Source organism: Chrysochloris asiatica, unplaced genomic scaffold (assembly GCF_000296735.1).
Source record: "Chrysochloris asiatica unplaced genomic scaffold, ChrAsi1.0 scaffold00310, whole genome shotgun sequence".
Lineage (NCBI taxonomy): Eukaryota > Metazoa > Chordata > Mammalia > Afrosoricida > Chrysochloridae > Chrysochloris > Chrysochloris asiatica.
The window spans coordinates 1236672-1255832 of NW_006408828.1; the positions used below are offsets into that span (position 1 = coordinate 1236672).

The following is a 19161-nucleotide window of genomic DNA, read 5'->3' on the forward strand; positions in this document are numbered from 1 at the left end:
GGTTACAATCCCCTCCGTGCATCATCAACCAACTAAAGGGTATACCCTGCAAGCCTGCCCCCTGGTTGTCAGCACACAGCCCTTCTCCCTCTCTGGGTCTAGAGTCCCCAGCTGCTCCATCTCTCCACGTCGTCGTCTCTGCCTCCATCTCTAGTGTCACTGTTTCTCTGCACCATTGACTTTTAACCCACTTAAACTATTAACAAGGCTGGTAAGGAGAAAGGGCCATCCACACATGTGGAATTCCATCCCATGCAATTCTGCCCAGACAGATGGCTGGTCAGTGGGCCTGACGTCTCCTGGTTGCCCTTCCCTTGTCTGTGAGGGTCAGATCTTCCAAAGCTTTTACAAGTTACCCTAAGGCCCACTTCACCAAATACTACTTTAGCAGAAGCAGTTTTCAGTCTTATAAACATGTTTATTAAAAATCCAACTCCTTTATAAACAAGCGAAGTGTCTATGGATGGACACTGGCCAGGTGATATGGGCACCCACTGGCTTTGGAGCCTCTGCCCCCTTCTGCCAGCATCTGCTCACCAGCTCCCACCCTGGACGTCAGACCAGACCACATGGGTCCTGAGCACAGGCAGCTAGTGTGGGCCCTGGTCCTACAGACCCCACTGGAGACGACAGGAAACACAGCACAGCTCAAGACCCCTGCCACGACCCGCTTCTCCTCAGGAGGAGAGCTACAGCTTGCTCTGGGCATGATCCAGAAGACTGCTTTAGCCAGGCAGGCAGGCACCTTGACACCCAGCAAGGTCACCACGGAAGGTGGTGGGCATTCAGGCTCTCCTGGACACAAGGCACCACCACTTTGGCACCTCAGTTTCAGGGTGGGTCAGACAGTGGAAATCAGGGTCCTGCCAGAGGATCAGGGGGTACCCGCCCCAGGGCAAGAGGGACGGGGGTGGCGGGGCTGATCCAGCAGAGCAAACAGGAAGTCTTCAGCCCCCTCTGCTGTTTGTCCCTATGGGGACGGACAGGGACAGGCAGTCTATTCCCGGAGGAGCCGGTTACCAGGATTCCTCGAGCTGCCTGACAGGCATGTACGCCACAGGGAGACGCTGGGATCCAGTCCCCAGCTGGAGCAGCAGCTGGAAGAGGTGGAGGGGACCACACCATCACATTACACAGATGCAGCAGCAACAGGAAACAATGCTGACAGCTTCCTCTGGTAAAGCGGTTCAGCCACCCTCATCCTCTCTCCCAAGCTCACATCCAGGTGGGCTGGGCAGTGAAAACAGGGCGGTGAGGCCTGCGCCCTATGGGGTGCCTGCCAGGGCAATGCTGAAGACTACCTTGTCCACCGCCCTCATTCTTGACATTATGGATGGCAGGTGGGTCCTAGCTTGTGGGAACTGTCAGGATCTTCGGCCACATCCCTTGGGGTTTTAGGTGATGGCCACCTGCCTTCTTCAGAGAGAAGAGCAGGAGCAGCACTGGGCAGCCTTATGTGCACGGGGTCCCTGAGACGTAAATGCCAAGAAGGGGTGCAGAAGCCAAAGCCACCAAGCAAAGCCAACAGGCTGCCCATGGCTGGAGAGAGCAAGCCCAACACAGAGACAGCAAGAAGCATGGGCTGAGAACCCGCTGGGAAGCCCCAGGAGGAGACAGCTTCTGAGGAGTGAACAGTCTCAACTGCTTCGGAGCCCTGGCCCGCTTCCCTGGCCACCATGCAGCAGAGGCTGGAAAGACAGAGATACAGGGAAGGGTCAGTGACAAGGCGTCACAATGGCCCCTGACCTGCAGGATCCCCACCAGGCTGAGTCCCCATCCAAGCCATAAGATCCTCAGCCTGGTCACCATCACACCACATCCCACCAGTTGGCCAAGTGCCCAAGTACAGGCCACATCTGCTGCAAATAGTCAACTGGGCACCATGCTCTGTCCCCTAGCCTAGCCCCAAGGTCCTCCCATCATGTTCAAGTCCTTGCTTGGGCATATTAGGCCACATCACATCTCACTGCATTCCCTGTCTTCCCTGAGCACCAGACCACGGGGCCCTGGTTGGCACCATCACCAGGATATGCTAGTTTGATAGCAGTGGTCCCCGTCAGCCAACCTCAAACCACCTTCAAGCTACTTGGTTCCCACCACAGTACTGTGCTGATCGTTTTGGCCCAAGCTTTTCCTGGGTGTTCCTGGGCTGGAGTGGGGGGCCAGGAACCCGTACCTGTCTGTCATTCAGGAGCCCCGGCTCTGGGCGCTTCCAAGATGAAGCCAGGATATAAAGGACCAGCAGCCCAAAGACCACCACTAGCATCCCGGTGCTGTTGGCGAAGACAGCCTCACTGGGCAGACTGGAGTAAGGGTGGGTGGCATTTTTCCTGAAAATGATGAAACAAGGGGATCCCTGGAGACTTTCCAACATGTTTACCCAGCAGGAGATACACTGTCTCTAAGAGAAGGTGAGAAAGTCTTCCCAGGACCACCTCTGACTTGGGATTGTAGTTATTACCCCCCAGAATTACTTTCCATGTCCCTGCCACAAAAACAAACATCTGTCCAACGCTCTTTCTGAGACCATTGAGGCTCAGAGTGTTGAAATTAACTTGGCCAAATGCCCCTAACCAGCAAACAGCATTGCTGAGGTCAGTCTTGCTTTCCATTGCCCCCTACCACCTCAAACCCAGAGAACGGCAGTGACCAGGCACATGGGACTGTGCCAGGGCAGACAGCCTGTGTGCCCTGAGCTAAGTTACTTAGCTTCTTGCTCTGTGTCTGTTCCCCATCTGTAAAGGGCAGCGACACCAGCAGCGATGCTAGAATGCGGTTGAGAAGATTAACATAAAGTAGGTACAGCAGCTTGTTAAAACCCCGCCCCCCAAAGCCCAAACAACTAGCCATCAAGTTAATTCCAACTCATGGCAACCCCATGTATTGCAGAGTGGAACTGTGTTCCATAGCACTTTCAATAGCTGATTGCTTCGGGAAGTAGACTGCTAGACCTTTCTTCAAAGGTACCTCTGGGTGGATTCAAACCGTCAACCTTTCTGTTCTTAGCCCAGTGAACCATTTATGGCCCCAAAATATAGGAATACCAACTCCATTGCCATCAAGTTGATTCTGACTCCTAGTGAGCCTAAAGGACGCAGCAGAACTGTCCCGTGGTGATACAGTGGCTCAGTGCTAACTACAAGGTTAGCAGTTTAAACCTATCAGCTGCTCCTTGAGAGAAAGACATAGCCGTGTGTTTCTGACTAAGCTCAAACCAGGCCCACTGCCACTAAGTCGATTACAACTCACAGCAACCCTGCACAGGGTTTCCAAGACTGTGAATCTTTCCCGGAGCCGAAAGCCTCCTCTTTCTCCCAACAGCAAGCCTATAGGACAGAGTAAAACTACTCCGTAGAGTTTCTCTGAGACGAAATCTTCAGGGAAGCAGACAGCCACCTGCTCTGACTCATAGTGACCCTGACTCAGTTTTCAAAACGAAATCTTTACAGGAACAGACGACCACGTCTTTCTCCCACAGAGCAACTGGTGGTTTTGAATCACCGATCCTGTGGTTGGCAGCCCGATCCATGTCCCAGTACCACCAGGGTTCATTTATGACTGTAGTTGCTGCTGCTATGTGCCATGGAGTCGGTTCCAACTCAAAGCAACCCTGTGTAGGGTTTCCAAGGCTTTAAACCTTTATGGGAGCAGAAAGCCTCATCTTTCTTCCATGGAGCAGCTGATGGATTTGAACTGTTGACCGTGTGGTTAGCAGCCCCATTATGATACACAGTTGGCCACTACGATACACAACTCCCTAAGTGGTAGATCAGTCTGATGCTCAGGAAATATTTGCTCATCAATTTACCAATCTCAAGTTAAAAAGAGATGTTTTATTGCAAGGTCCCTACAATCATCAGATGCAGCCTCTGAAGGCCCCTCCCCTGGAACCAGGCTCCCCGTCCTACTCACAGACTGAAGAAAAGCTTCTCATTAATGCCGGAAATGACAGACACAATGGCCAGCGAAAAGATGGAGGTCCCAAAGAAGATATGCGTGGGCTTAAGGAGACTGCGCAGCCACACGGAGGCCCAGGGCAGGAGGAAGACGGCAAAGCCCAGGAACCACTGTGAACACAGCGAAGGCACACCTGACACTACTGAGTGCGGCCGGAGGCACACGGGTCACCCCACCACACAGCTCTGCCCCAACTCATATGGGCCCTTCTTTCCCACCTGTAACCCTCCCAACAGGCCCTGCCTCCCCCCACCTCATCCCCCATCACACCCAGCTTCCTCACTGTCTGCACTGTGGTCGGTTTGTTTCTATCACACACACACACACACACACACACACACACACACACACGTCAGAGCCACGGCAAGAACACTGAAGTCTCCCTCTCCCAGCAAACCCACCCAGTCTTGTTAGTCTCTGCTTCCTTGCAGAGCTGGCACACCGAATGCCTCACTTGTATGGGGCTGACATCAGAATATAGAAACCACTTCTGGAACTGCTGCTGGTTCACAAAAGGTGGGAAAGGCAGCTGTAAGAGCTGGCAGGGGCTCTAGGAAGGTGTGAGGTCTGGGAGCAGGAGCAGGGAAGAGCAAGATGCACAGAAAGAGTGCCGATGCCAGTGCAGGTGCAGGGCAGAGGAAACCCACCTGGCAGGCAAACAAGAAGACGGTGGTGATCCCCACCCAGCTGTGCAGGGAGTAGAGGTTGCTGATCCGATGACTGTTATGAAAGGCAAAGACGGCTACCAGCCCCAGCACGGTCAGGACGAAGGCCATCAGATGCAGAGCTGCATGGAGGATCTTCCAGGGCAGCTTGGGCCCTACCCAGGACTGGGGCAGGCGGTACACTAGCGAGGCTGCAGGAGAGAAGAGTCCCAAGGCTCGACCTCTCCCCTCACATTAGAGGAGCCACCCTCAGATGACCCCTCTCAGCCTCCTAACACCTTCCAGGTGTGTGACGGTTGGGAAGGAGGACAGGCTTGGATGGACATCAGTTCTAGTCCCTCAGCATCTTCTCTCCCATTGGCCATGAATGTCGAAGGGACAGTGAGCAAGGTCCTGCCATTCGGTTATACACTTACTACATGACCAAATAGGACTCTCTAAGCCAAGGTTGGTTGTCAAGGGTCAGACCACCAGGGCCCAGATCCTGACTCTGCCTTCTCATTAACTGTTTAGCTTCTCCTCACCTCTAAGACCCAGTTTCCTCACCTGTAAAGTGGGAGTAACAGTAGAGCCTACCTCCCAAGCTTGTTGTAGGAACAAACTGAGAAGCAGGAAGCTTCTATTATTAATGTCTTTGTTATTCCCACTTGTAAACTGAAGCTCACCTGGGTCCTCAGGGACCATGTTGAATGCATGGGATAGAGATGGTCAAAGACAAGTCTGTGAAAGCTAGGTCTGATAGCACTGTGGAGTAAGCACTGGACTGCTAACCCCAAAGTCAGCAGTTCAAACTCACCAGCAATTCCAAGGAAGAACAGATCTACAGCCTCAGAAAACCTCTACGGGGTTGCCGTGAGTCAGAATCGACTGGACAGCAGCGAATGTGAGTTGGGTCTGGGAGGAATGAGCAGCGCCCTCATTTAGGGGCCTGACTATACTCCGGGAGGCTTCAGTTCCCGACTTCTTGAGCAGAAGTCAGCAAAATATACAGCTCATGGGCCAAATCTGGACCCCACCTGCACAAGGTAAGTCAAAAAGTATTGCTACGGAACGTATTCATCCACGCATGGGTTCGTTCAAAACACAATGTGTTTAACAGTCTCTGCGATCAATGGACGGCTGCAGATGAGTTCTCTCAGTAATGCATGTGTCTTAAGTCTCATTAGGGTACCTTCAATAAAAAAGATGACTTTTTGTGCCATGGGAAAGAGAATGTGTTTTCAGGTCAGGACTAATAATTTCACAATTTTTAACAAAACTCCACCTTCCCATATCATTGATGCTTTGCAACAAGTTTGCGGGAGTACCACCCCACATGAAACAACAGGTTTTCGATGGAGTAAGCATTTTAAGGAAGGTTGGGAAGAACCCAAGGATGAATTCAAGGCAGAGAGGTCTGTTCAGAAGGTTTCAGTGACTGATTTTTGGTACTCCAACGGGGTCATCTTGATAGATTTTCTGGAAGGACACAGGATGATCATGGGGGCTTGTTAGGAAGAAGTTTTAAGAAAACTACATTGGTGAGAAAAAAAAAAAGGTCAGGCAAGTTGCACTGAGGAATTCTTTCCCGTCACAACATTGCAACTGCTCATTCTTTAAGGGCTGTCCTCTGAGGATTTCACTGGGAAAGCTTACCCATCCACCCTACAGCCTTGATCTTGCTCCTTCACAGTTCTTGTTACTTCCCCAAACTCAAAGGACATTAAAAAAAGAACACAGTTTGAGTCCCCGGAGGATGCCGTTTTGACGTGTGAACCAGAGTTTCAGAAGTCTCTGGGAATAGGCGAGAGATGAAAATATCTCCTTCAGAAGCGTACAGCTTGGGGAGGCAACATTGAGAAACAATAGCTGCACATTTGATATTTTTGTTTTACAAAAGTTTCTGTGATTTTTGTAGCAATTCTTTTTTACGTGCCCTTGGATTTGTAAAGAAAGTTTTATTAGAACACAGCCATGATCCCTCATTTATGAACTGTAGCTGCTCTCGTAACACAATGGTAGAGGTGAGTTGTTTCAAGATAGATCACACGGCCTGCAAAGCCTAATATGGGTTCTAGCTAGCCCTTTACAGAAAATGTATTGTTGTTAAGTGCCATTGAGTCAGTTCTAACTCATAGCAACCTTGTATAGTGTTTCCCAGAAGCAACTGGTGGGTTTGAACCACTGATCTTGCAATTAGCAGTCCAATACTTATCCCACAGCGCCACACCCAGTTGTTGTTGTTATGTGCTGTGGAGTCGATTCTGACTCATAGCGACCCTGTACAGGGTTTCTGAGGCTATAAATCTTTACGGGAGAAGAAAGCCTCATCTTTCTCCGGCGGAAAAGCTGGTAGTTTCGAACTGCTGACCCTGAGGTTTGTAGCCCGATTCATAACCACTACACTACCAGAGCTCCTTGCCACACCCAGTAGAGTACTAGAAAAAGTGCCCTTCACACACGCCCTCTCCCTTACTACCTCGTCCCCACATGGGCCCAGTGACAGCCACCCACCACCCCAACACTGACCAAGGCCAACCCTGGAGAAGGAACGTGTTGGGCCACCCCCTTCTCTGCCCATGTGGACCCCTTACTCACCAGCTCCGTAGACCACCACCATGCCAGCCACCATGAGCACAGGGTGCCAGTTGAACATGAGTTGGCTTCCGTCCCAGGCAAAGCCGTTGCGCCAGTACCACATCCAGTAGCTGGTGAAGAGGATACAGAGCAAGCCCAGGGACCCCAGCGCCAGGCAGGAAAGGTAAAAGCGTCCCACCACCATTCTGCTCTGGCCCTTCTAGGGGAGAGGAGGAAGTTACACGTCCCTACTGGCTTGGCTACACCCCACACACTGGCTAACGGAGGAGGCAACACTGAGCTCACGCTGGGCCTCGTGGGGTGGATGCTTCAGTTTCCCTGTCGTCGGGCTGGGCACCGCCCAAGGCCAGATCTCTGGTTATAGATGTTGAGTGAACCCCACCTAGCACCTGGCCGTGCAAGGCTCAGCAAGCTCTGGCTTGTCGCTGGCCTTGCAGAGCACTGTTGGGGTCAGACACCAAAGCTCCGGGCCCTGAGCCCCAGAAGTGGTTCCCCACTTCACAGGGCAGATAAAGCTGGTTCTGGTTGGTAGAGACCCAAAACATAAGGAAGGAAGCAGCCAAAGAACCACTGGCTATCTAAAGGAAACAAGGGTCAGGACCTGGAATCCAGCCTAGATTTCCCAAATTGCTTAGACTCACAGTTTCAACATGAGGCCACCGTGCAATTGGACAGGAAAACAAAACATAAACAAAAACACATGCACTCTTTACTAGACTAAGCTATAGCCAGGACACCCCACGGGCCCCCACTTCTACAGCAATTCTGTTTATCCCCAGATGCGGAGCTCTGTGGGGACAGACCCTCTCCTTGGGGAGAGAAGATCAGACCTTCATTCCTCAGTCCCCACACTATGCATGGTGAGTCAGGCGACATGCCTCAGCTATCCCCAGGCTGAGACTTCTGCTTTCTCTTCCTCCAGGGAAAGTTCAGAAGAGAAAGAGGAAGCAAGAACTCATGGTCTAGAAAGCAGGAGGTTTATTTTGAGATTTCCACATGCTCTCGATAAATGGAGAGTCCCACTGGGGTTCAGGCCTGGCCTGCTCTTACTGTCTGCGACTGTATGGGCAGCATGGGCCCAGTCACCCAGCCCCATACACTCACCCCAAGAAGGTGACGATGTGGCTCCCTGAGACTGAGGTACCTCAATCAGAACCAGCTAAGCGAAAGGAGGCCCCTAAAATACACAACTCCCAAGGAGAGAATGCACGTGGGTCCTCACCTGGAAACCGAGTGATAGGTAGAAAAAATAGGGACCTGGGTGTCAATTCTCATGAAAGCTGATGCACCTTGAGCAAATCGCTTACCACTCGCAGGACTGGCTTCTCACCTGAAAGAAAGGCATGACCAGAATAAAGATGCCGTTTAATGAACACCAGGGATGAACCAGGAGCCTAGCTGATACCAGCAGCTTGAGACCCATGCAGCATCTCCGCGAAACAAAGGCTTGGCAATCTGCTTCTGTAGAGACTACAGCAGAGAGAATTCCCCGGCACAGTTCTCCAGCAGCCCCTAACACCAGTACACTTCAACCTGACACACACAATCCCGTTTACTCCTCTTGACAATGCTGTGAGGTATTGTCCCCATTATACAGATGAGGAAACTAAGGCTTAGAAAGATTAATTTGTGGTGGTACCGTCAAGTACAACAGGACACACTGCCTGGTCCTGTACCATCCTCACAACCTGTCCTGTGTTAGAGCCTGTTGTTGCAGACACTGTGTCTGTTCATCTCATTGAGGAGATTCCTCTTCTCCACTGATCCACTACCAAGCATGACATCCTTCTCCAGGGACTGGGCCCTTCGGGTAACAGGTCTTGCCATCCTTGTTTCTAAGATGCACACTTGGCTATATTTCTTGGAAGACAGATTTGTTCTTCTGGCACTCCATGGTAGAGATTCAATATTCCTCACCAGCATCTTAACTCAAAGGCATTGATTCTTCTTTGGTCTTCCTTATTCATTGTCTAACCTTCCTATGTATAGGAGGTCACTGAAAATACCATAGCGTGGTCCTCAAAGTAACATCTTTGCTTTTCAATACTTTAAAGAGGGTTTTTGGAGCAACTTTCCCCAATGCAACACAGCATTTGACTTCTTGACTGCTACTTACATGGTTGTTGAATACGGATCCAAGTAAAATGACATCCTTGACAACTTCAATCTTTTCTCCGTTTATCATGCTGCCTGTTGGCTCAGTTCCACTTATTAAATGGGCAACAGTTTCAAACCATGGTCTGTCTGGTTTTAAGGCCCAGGCTTTTTCCTTTGCCACAGGTTGTCAGAAGATCAAGAAAGAAAACACAGGAAAGGACATTGTGAAAATAAAGTCTTACATGCTTCTTAGTATCCTGTTGTTGTGGTTGTAAAGTGCTGTCGAGTCGGTTCTGACTCATAATGACCCTGTATGTGGTTTCCAAGGATCGGCTGGGGGTTCTGAACCACTGGCCTTGAAGTTCAAGCTAACCTTGCGGTCAGTTCAGTGCTTATCCTACAGCACCACACCAGGACTTCATATTTTATTTTAGCTCCTGCACCTCTCAACAGCCCTGATTCTGTGCTTGTCAGCTTTCCCCACACCAGGTGGGATCTCCCAAGGTGATCCCGTGGGCAGTCAGCTTGAGGAGGGTCTGAGAGCTGAAGGGGAAAACAAGATCTTATGAGGCTGACAAAAGACAATCATTCATATCGCTAGCTTCCTAGAAACTCTAGAGACTCAACGCCTGGTCTCCACGATGTGCACCCAGCTTCAGAGCTGTCCCCTCAATTCCCACAAGGGCACAGGAAGTAGTGTCAGGTCACCAGAGACAAAAGCCAAGTAAACATAGTCCCCAAAGGACAGAATACACCCTTGGAGGAGGTGATAAGTGGAAGGGCCTGCATTCCTGCTCTGGGACTAACTTGGATGATGGGAACTTTCCTGATTGGGGTGGGGGGAGCTCAGAGGTTAGGGTACTCTGCTCACAGCCAACCCTCCCCTTTGCCTAAAACAAAAAGGAAATGCAGAGGAAAAGGAGGAGTGAGCGCAGTGACCGCTGCAAGGCCAACTCCGAGAATGTGTGAAGATTTAAGAATGTGTGCACCTCGGTTTGGGCTCCTGTTCTGTTCTCCTTTTCTAAGCCTTGTTCAAAAGAAGGTGTTGACAAACTCTGCTACAAAGAAAGGGTCAGGCGGTAAATAGTCTCAGTTTTGCAGGTTCTCTGGTCTCTCTGTTCACAACAAAGTCATTCACCCTGCTGATGTAGTGCGAGGGCAGCCACTGACGTGAGCATGGCTGTGTTCCAATAAAACTTTATTTAATTCTATGAAGTCATTGAAATATGTAATTCATGTACTTTTCATATGTCCCCAAATAATCATCTTTTGGCTTGTCCAAATCATTGAAAAAAAAAATGTAAAATCTATTCAGGCAGGCAACATTTGACCTGTAGGTTGTAGTCTGTGACCCACTCCATGGGGTCTATTCTCCCACCTAATATAACACTCTTCTCAGTCTCTGGGTAGAAAGGATTTATCTAGGCTGAGCTAAAACAGATCAGGTTCAGGGATAAAAAATGGGTGATTGTAAGTCAGTTCAAACTCATAGGGACCCTGTATAGGGTTTCTGAGACTTAAAAAAAAGATTAGAAAGCCTCATGTTTCTCACATGCAGCTGCTGGTAGATGCTACAAAGGCTTCCCATGGAGTTGGTATTCAGCCTTTATTGTTGTTGTTAGGTGCCATCTGAGTCGGTACTGACTCATAGCAACCTGATGCACAACAGAATGAAACACCGCCTGATCCTGGGCCAACCTCACCATCGTCGTCACACTTGAGTCTTTATAGTCTTAGGAAAAGGCTATTCCCAACTGTGATGGGAAGTCCTGGCGGGGCACTGTGGGATAATGCACAGGACCGCAGGTCAGCAGTTCAAACTCACCAGCTGCTCCCAGGAAACCCTATACAGAGTTGCTATGAGCTGGAAACAACTTGAAGGTACTTAACAATAAACAACACCGACAGTGTTTCTTTAAGACTACAAATAGAAAAAGAAACAAAATCATCTGTGTCTCCCCCTTCTCAGACAGATGAAGGAACTTTACTGTTGTTAAGTGATGTAGACTCAGTTCCAACCCATAATGACCCTGTATAGGGTTTCCGAGCAGTGGCTGGTGAGCTTGAACTGCCGACCTTGCAGTTCAAGCCCACTTTGCAGTCCGGCGCATTAACCCACCGCACCACACCAGGAAACTTTCGGACTCTTCAAAATCAGTTTTAAAGTCCTAAATCCTTACAGTATGTTTCCAAACCACTGGGGCCCAAAGTGAATGGCAAAACAAGTACAAGGAACCAAGTCCACTACCCTTCGGCTCCCAGAATTCCTCATTGCCAAACGCAGCTTTCTGCAAATCCAGGCGAGGAAGTCAGGACTCAGAAGCGAGGAGAGTCCAGAATTCTACTCAGTTCTCCTTAGCACCAGCGCGATGACAACACCGCCCCTCAGTCAGGGTTCAGGACTGCAGGCTCAAATAACCTAAAACAATTTCAGAAACTCGGGGCTGATTGCTGACACCACTGTTGGGCCCTTGGTGCTAACGAACCTCCAATGAACATTAAGGGAGGAGCTCCGCCTGCTGTCATTATAACTATCATCCGTGGAACGAAAGGCACTGAGAGTTGTGCCCAGTTGCTAAAAGAGAAAACTAAGACTGGAGCGAGGGATCTTGCCAGCGAGGAGCGAAGGGTTTTGCCAGCGGGAAGCGAGGTAATAGCAGAGGGAATACTCGAACCCAGTTCCCTGAACGCCAACCCGGGCTCTTTCTTACTCCTGAACGACACTGGGACGCAGGGAAGTTAGGATCTTCTCAAGCGGCGTTGCCACCTCCGGAGCTTCGGGAAAAAAACGAATCAGGAACGACTAAGATACTCCATCTACACTGGGCAACCGCGCCCACAGCAGGCCGGAAGGCAGCGTCCCGACCTCTTATAGCCTCGCCACACTTCCGGTCCCACGCAAAGTTGCTTGGGAAATGAAGTCCAAGCCCCCGGTCTACGAAGGCCAGTGTGCCAAGGTGCCGTCTTTTCACGACCCGCGTTCCCGTTTTCCCTCGGGCATTTCTTTCGCAAGCCCAAGGTTTCAGAGACCAGGAGCGCTACGACGAGACTGCCTGTCCCTCAGCCTCCACCCCCCGGGAACGGAAATGTTCGGGCCGACTGGCAGAGGCTAACCCTCAGTAGGTTTCGCGCTCGGCGATGGAGGGGAGCTCTGGTCTGCAAGCGCTAATGCTGGGGCAGGAGCAGGGGCAGGGGCAGCAAGATTCCCAGGCTTGGTGACAGGCTGGCCATAGAGAAAGTCGAGACCAGCAGTTAGAACGGCGCAGACGGAATCCGCTTCCGCCACTCACTTCCGGGATGTAAAACCGGAAGCCAGACGGTGTCCCCATGACAACCGACGATGGCTCTTTGAGGTAAGAGCGGTGGATGAAGAGTGGGTGAAGTAATCGAGAGTCACGATTTTTATTGGTGGTGGTTTTGGGTTTTGGCCAAGGCGACCACATCAGCCTCAAAGCACATCTAGCTGGGCAGGTGGAGGGGACAAAGGGAACGCGACAGCATTTTGTTATCTTGTGACTCCCCACTGCCCACTTCACGTGGGCATGGCGACGTGCGTGTCTGTGTGACAGCCTCTGTGGTGGCCGGTGAACTGTAGTGGTCAGGAGCACGGGCTTTGGCGTCTGCCCTGGTTCCGAGTTCTGGCTCCACTTACTGGGGAATTAGTTAGATCTCTGATCCTCTCTGTAGAATTGTTGTTGCCAAGTGCTGTCAAGTCGGTTCCGACTCATAATGACCCTTTATAGGGGTTCCGAGGAGCGGCTGGTGAGTTTGAACCGCCGACCTTGCGGTTCAAACCGACCTTGCAGGTCAGCGCATTAGCTGGCAGCGCCACACCAAGACTGTAGAATAGGGATCTTTTTTCTCCCACTTTGCAGCGGGGACTAAAGGGAATTGTCTTGGCTGACAAGTTGTGTACATCGGTGATGGCTCTCAGTATTATTTGATGAATGAAGAAACTGTGTTCAGAGACAGCATGTTCCTACATCCAGTAAGCTGGGACTTCTGCACCTTGGTGATATAGAAAGAGGTACCTTAACCCCAAGAGCCTCGATGTAAAGTGCAGATTATATGCATAGCATTATATGCATAATAGGAGCTCTGGTAGCTTAGTGGTTACCAGTTGGGCTGCCAACCTCAAGGTCAGCAGTTCAAAACTACCAGTTGTTCGGCAGGAGAAAGATGAAGCTTTCTGCTCCCATAAAGATTTACAGCCTTGGATAAACCCTGTACAGAGTCACTCTGAGTAGGAACCGACTGGAATGTTGTTTGAACCGCAAGATCGGCAGTTCAAACCTACCAGCTGCTCCTCAGAAACCCTATGACACAGGGTCGCTATGGGTCAAAACTGATTCAACGGGCACTTAACAATAACATGTGCTTAGTAAAGGCTTAAGTAGGCTGTAGGATTGTTGTTATTATGGGCTGTTGAATCCGTTTTGACTCAGTGACCCTGTATAGAGTTTCCAAGGAGCAACTGGTGAGTTTAAACAGCCGACCTTGCGGATCAAACCAGCCTTGTGGTTGAGTTCTTATGCTATAGCGTAATACCAGGACTCCAGGCTGTAGGATTAAATGCCATAAAATACGTGCAGAGTTTGCAAATTGCAATGTGCTTTACAGGTACTAATATAATCACTCTACCACTTCAAAGCATCTAAAAATTTGTTTATAGATTTGATCAAATTGGGTGGGGGTCAAGGGCTGTCTCCCCCACAAACCCTAGCAGCTTCTAAGATCATGGAAAACATACTGTTCTAAAGGATTAGCTTTATTTCAGCCTCACAGTAACTTCATGACATGAAAGATTTGTTGTTGTTATTGTTAGGTGCCATCGAGTCAGTACCGACTCATAGTTACCTTAAACACAGCAGAATGAAACACTGCCCGATCCTGGGCCAATCTCACTATTGTTGCCACGCTTGAGCCCATTGCTGCTGCCACTTTGCCAATCCATCTCACTGGAGGTCTTCCTCTTTTTCTCTGACCCTCCATCCTACCAAACATGATATCCTTCTCCAGAGACTGGTCCCTCCTGACAACATGTCCGAAGTATGACATAAAAGATACACTTTTATAGTCCCCATTTTACAGATGAGGAAACTGAGGTCCAAAGAGGTAAAATAGTTTGTCCAAGGTCACAGAGTTAATCAGTTGCAAAGCTGGGCTTCAGATTGAGGCAGTCTGGGTGCTGAGTCTGTGTGTTAACCTCTGTCCCAAGCTGCCTCCTGTATGACTGAAAGGTTGCTAAGGGCAAAAATGTGGGCAGAGAGAAGGAAGTAGAGAGGGGTGACGATAGATGAAGCTGAGAGGAAATACTGCTCTCCAGGAAAACTTGCATCTTTCAGTTTATGGTAGCAACACAGCAGCAGCAGGTAAGGACACTGGAGTCTTTGTGTGTGTGTGTTCCTGAAAGTTCACTCCCATCTTTTTTCTCCTGGGTTTTTTAGGGGTTAAATGCTACCAGAAAGAAGTTAGGTAACTTCTCTCACTTATTCTGCACATTGGGAATGAGGAATAGTTCATGTTCATTAATAAGCTATTGCTGACTGATATTACGATTACAGACAAAATGTTCTTGTTTTTCTTTCTCTCTGACCTTCCACCTTACCAAACATGATGTCCTTCTCTAGTAACTGGTCTTTCCTGACAATAGGTCTGAAGTATGAGACATGAAGTTTGGCCATCCTGCCCTCTTCAAGGAGCACTCTGGCTTGGCTGTACTTCTTCCAACACAGATCTGTTGGTTCTTTTGGCAGCCCATGGCACTTTCAATATTCTCCTCCAACACCATAACTGAAAAGCATCAATTCTTCTATGGTCTTCCTTAGTCATTGTCCAGTTTTTTGCATGCATATGAGGTTATTGAAAATACCATGGCATATAATAGATAATAGGTCTCCAATATATATTTACTATATTCATGTACGTCTAATCCCTCCTATCTTATTGTCCCAGCAGACCTTTGCCTTAGAGCCAGAGAAACAGTTTGGATTTGGATACGAGAGACGCTTCTCCCTCGGTGCTGGGGAGAAAGCCAGGAGCTGTTTTCTGGAAAACGGTGGAATGTGCTCCTGGAGGCCCAGGAGAGCAGAAAGAAGATGCTGCAGACCAGCAACTATAGCCTGGTGCTTTCTCTGCAGTTCCTGCTACTCTCCTATGACCTCTTCGTCAATTCCTTCTCGGAGCTCCTCCGAATGGCTCCTGTCATCCAGCTGGTGCTCTTCATGTGAGTTCCATGGGTGGGTCTGCACAGCTGAACCCCAGCCAGTCGAAGGCCTGATGGTCCTGAGTTAGCATTTAAAGGCATTGTTGCTGTTGAAGTGCTGTCACGTCGGTTCTGGCTCACAGTGACCCACGATAGGGCTTCTGAGGAGCAGGTGGCAGTTAGCAGTCCAGTGCTTATCCTACAGCACCACAGCAGGCCTCCTTAAAGGTTATTAACGAACATGGAACATCACCCCGGATACCCCACAGTTTTTAATATCTTTCTCACAAGGGTTGAAAGGAGCTCTGGTGGCATAGTGGGTTATGTGTTGGGCTGCTAAATGCAAGGTCAGAAGTTCAAATCCACCAACTGCTCTGAGGGAGAAAGATGAGGCTTTCTGCTCCCATAAAGATTTATAGCCTTGGAAACCCTGTACAGAGTTGCTCTGAGTTGGAACCGACTCAACAGCAAACCGCCACTACCATGGGTTGAAAGGAGACCTGGTGGCGCTGTATATTAAGCATTAAGCTGCTAACTGCAAGGTCAGTGGTTCAAACCACCAATCGCACATGAGAGAAAGATGCCTGCTCCCATAAAGACTGTGCTTCAGAAACCCTAGGGAGTAGTTGTGCTCTGCCATGTAGGGTCCCTAGGAGCAGGAATTGACTTGGTGGCAGTGGTAATTGGAAGACAGGTTGGGGGTAGGAGCCATAGCATACCTAGAAAGTGAGGGCCAGACTGCTGACCCCATTATTATCCCCACCTGGGAGTAGAGAGATGACCTTACGTTGCCATGTGAAAGGAGGACAAAATGGCAGGCTAAAAATCAAAAAGAAGAATTCCTGGGATGAATTCCACAGATGAATCCCACAGGACTGAAACTTCCACCATGGTTTCTAGATGAGGAGTGCAACTTTGAAATGAAACACGACAGTTTCTCATAGATGATCGCCCTTTACTCAACAAGCGCTCTTTAGCCTGCTAGTCACTCTCTGGGTTGCATGGTAAACTTGCCGAGTTCCTGCTCGGGGTTGTGGGGTTGACATTCTAGTGGAGCGAGGGAATGAATACATAAACAAAAATCAGGTCATTTCCAATAGTGATCCAGGCTACACAACCAGGGATAAAGCGGCAGGGGTGGGGAGGGTTAGGGTACTGTGGGTGAAGAAGAGCCTTGCTCCAGCGGGGGCATTGGGACTGGACCTTCATGGCACTCAGGAGCCAGCCACACAGAGACCGCGCAGAAGGGCACTGTGGTCTTGCCAGATGAAACTGACCAGATTATGTGACAGGGCTGGTGCTTGCTGATTTCAGGAGGAAACTAGCTTTTCTTCATTAAGTACCTCTGATAGCGTAGTGGTTACAAATCGGGCTGCTAATCTCACGGTCAGCAGTTCGAAACTACCAGCTGTTCCACAGGAGAAAGATGAGGCTTTCTGCTCCCGTAAAGATTTACAGCCTCGGAAAACCTGTCCAGGGTCACTATGAGTCGGAACCGACTCCACGGCACATAACAACAACAACAAGGTATATTGAGTTAAGAGCTTCAGAGCAAGAAGGCTGTATCGGTAGACTGCAGTCCAACTGACAGTGGCCATCAAGTCATTGTAGCTAGACAGCACGTGGGTCCCAAAGCCCAGGCTGTTTGGGAGGGATTCCACACTTCCTGGTGTCCTCCAGACTTCGGGCCAACCCTGGCTCCTCCCACGGGTCTCCATTCGGCTGTGTCTTCTTTTCTATGTCTGCAGCCTCCAGGATATTGCCATCCTCTTCAACATCATCATCATCTTCCTCATGTTCTTCAACACCTTCGTCTTCCAGGCTGGCCTAGTCACCCTGCTCGTCCAGAAGTTCAAAGGGAGCATCATCCTGGCCGCTGTGTACTTGGCCCTCAGCATCTCCCTTCACGTCTGGGTCATGGTAAAAGTACAGCCGTAGATTCTCACTCCTGGGAGAGCTAGTAGTCCAGGGAACCCGGCCTAACATAAAGCATCCTCGGAGATGAATTCTTTACCTCTCACAAGTGAAAGGACAGTGGTCCGGCCTAGAGCTAGGCATAGAACATTTCACGAGGTACTCCTTTTCCCTAGCGTGATGTGTTGACGGTCAGCCTTATGCAAGAGTCGAGGGCATTCTAAAACATTCAATGTGCCTTTGCCCTCCCAGGGCTAAAAAAAGGAAGTTGACTCGATTTCATTGGCTATTCTGGCACGTGGGGCTAACTCAGAGTATCCGGCATCAGTATGCCGTGACTAGTGTTCCAGGCTGGGCATGGTGCTGGAAACCAGCCAAGCAAGAGGACTGCTTGTCTTCCAGTACTCCGGGCCCTCTGCCTGCTTACACCAGGAGGACTGCTCTGATGGAGCCTAGACCCCACGTCAGAGCCCAGCTTTCAGGTAGCTTCTGCTTCGCTACTTCTTCACCTCTTTGGGTAGCTCAGCTAGTTCTCATGAACTCCTGTTGATGTTGTTGTTGAGTGCCTGTGAGGGGTTTCCAAGGAGCAGCTAGTGGGTTTGAATTGCCAACCTTGTGGTCAGTAGCCCAGTGCTTTTCCTACAGCACCACACAAGGGCTCCTTTTGATAGAACATCTCAAAACCTCAGGGCCTTCAAACCTTGACACTTTTTTTTCCCTGAAGCCACCATCTTAGACTGAGCCCTCTATAACTCCACAAGAGCGTCGAGCCCAGAGGAAGGCAGCGCAGTTATGCCGAAGCACCTGGGTGCTGCCTGAAGCTGAAGCTGACTGTGCTCGGGTTCCTGGAACCAAAACAGGTGCTGGCCTTGTGCCTTGCAGCTGGTAATCTGATTAACCCCATGTGCTCTGAGCCTCTGTCAGGCAGGCGGAACTCCGGAGAATCACTTTTCCTTGACATGGACTATGGAATGAAAAGGGAGTAGTAAATTGCTTAGCTCAAACTTCCTTTCTCGGGTTAAAGATATTCCCATTGTGGCATCAAAGGAACTTGGGTCTCCTTTGAGACACACTCCTTGGGTTGTAGAAAGGAAAGAGAAAAATTAGCATGGTTTTCAACCAAGGAGGAATCTCTGTAGATGGAGACGGTTGGGTCTTATCTGGCCAGTGACCTTTCCCTGTCACCTTATGTCTCCTTCAGAACTTACGCTGGAAAGACTCCAATCGCTTTGTCTGGACAAATGGACTTCAAACACTGTTTGTATTTCAGAGACTAGGTAAGGAGCCCCCGACTGGCTTCAGGCCGCACCTCAGTGCTCCATAGGGCAACAGTGAAGGGTTGGGCCCTGGCTCCCCAGTGCCCTCGTAGCTGGAGTGCCATGGTTGGGAGCCCTAGTGGCACTGAAACCCCAGAGGAGAGGTGGCTGGTCCTGAAACTTCCTTTCTGTGTATCTCCCACAGCGGCTGTGCTGTACTGTTACTTCTATAAGTGGACAGCCGTGAGGCTGGGGGACCCCCGCTTCTACCAGGACTCTCTGTGGCTGCGCAAGGAGTTTCTGCAAGGCTGAAGGTGACCCGTGTGGTCCCATTGATGGATGACAGAAACCACATCTGCTGCTCTGAAATGGGCAGCAGGAAGCAGGCTGGCTTCCCTAGGACAAGCTCAGCCCAGCGTGTCCAGCATTGAAGAGGGAAGAGCCTCCCTCTTACACAGGAAAGTGCTCCGAAGTACATATCCCATAGCGC

The 19161-nt window shown here is 50.0% G+C and overlaps 2 protein-coding genes across 2 annotated transcripts; one reads left to right on the top strand and one right to left on the bottom strand.

Moving 5' to 3' along the window:
• Positions 1–1637: 1637 nt before the first annotated feature.
• LOC102820992 (cytochrome b ascorbate-dependent protein 3-like) lies at positions 1638–8862 on the bottom strand. The gene is made up of 6 exons (XM_006875046.1): positions 8852–8862; positions 7200–7387; positions 4605–4813; positions 3913–4067; positions 2177–2330; positions 1638–1688 (listed from the first exon to the last, which is right to left on the bottom strand). The coding sequence occupies exons 2-6, from the start codon at positions 7381–7383 to the stop codon at positions 1638–1640; spliced, it is 753 nt and encodes a 250-aa protein (XP_006875108.1). The 5' UTR covers positions 7384–7387; positions 8852–8862.
• A 6402-nt stretch (positions 8863–15264) lies between these two features.
• Positions 15265–18983, top strand: TMEM138 (transmembrane protein 138). The gene is made up of 4 exons (XM_006875047.1): positions 15265–15522; positions 17250–17421; positions 18617–18692; positions 18877–18983. Exons 1-4 carry the CDS (start codon positions 15395–15397, stop codon positions 18981–18983), a joined length of 483 nt encoding a protein of 160 aa, XP_006875109.1. The 5' UTR covers positions 15265–15394.
• The last annotated feature ends 178 nt before the right edge of the window (positions 18984–19161 follow it).

Coding starts and splice junctions, on each gene's coding strand:
- TMEM138 (XM_006875047.1), top strand. CDS start 15,395: ATGCTGCAGACCAGCAACTATAGCCTGGTGCTTTCTCTGCAGTTCCTG. Junction 17,422..18,616: donor CCCTTCACGTCTGGGTCATG/GTAAAAGTACAG, acceptor TGTCTCCTTCAG/AACTTACGCTGGAAAGACTC. Junction 18,693..18,876: donor GTTTGTATTTCAGAGACTAG/GTAAGGAGCCCC, acceptor TATCTCCCACAG/CGGCTGTGCTGTACTGTTAC.
- LOC102820992 (XM_006875046.1), bottom strand. CDS start 7,383: ATGGTGGTGGGACGCTTTTACCTTTCCTGCCTGGCGCTGGGGTCCCTG. Junction 4,814..7,199: donor GGTGGTGGTCTACGGAGCTG/GTGAGTAAGGGG, acceptor TCTCTCCTGCAG/CCTCGCTAGTGTACCGCCTG. Junction 4,068..4,604: donor TCTTCTTGTTTGCCTGCCAG/GTGGGTTTCCTC, acceptor CTGTGTTCACAG/TGGTTCCTGGGCTTTGCCGT.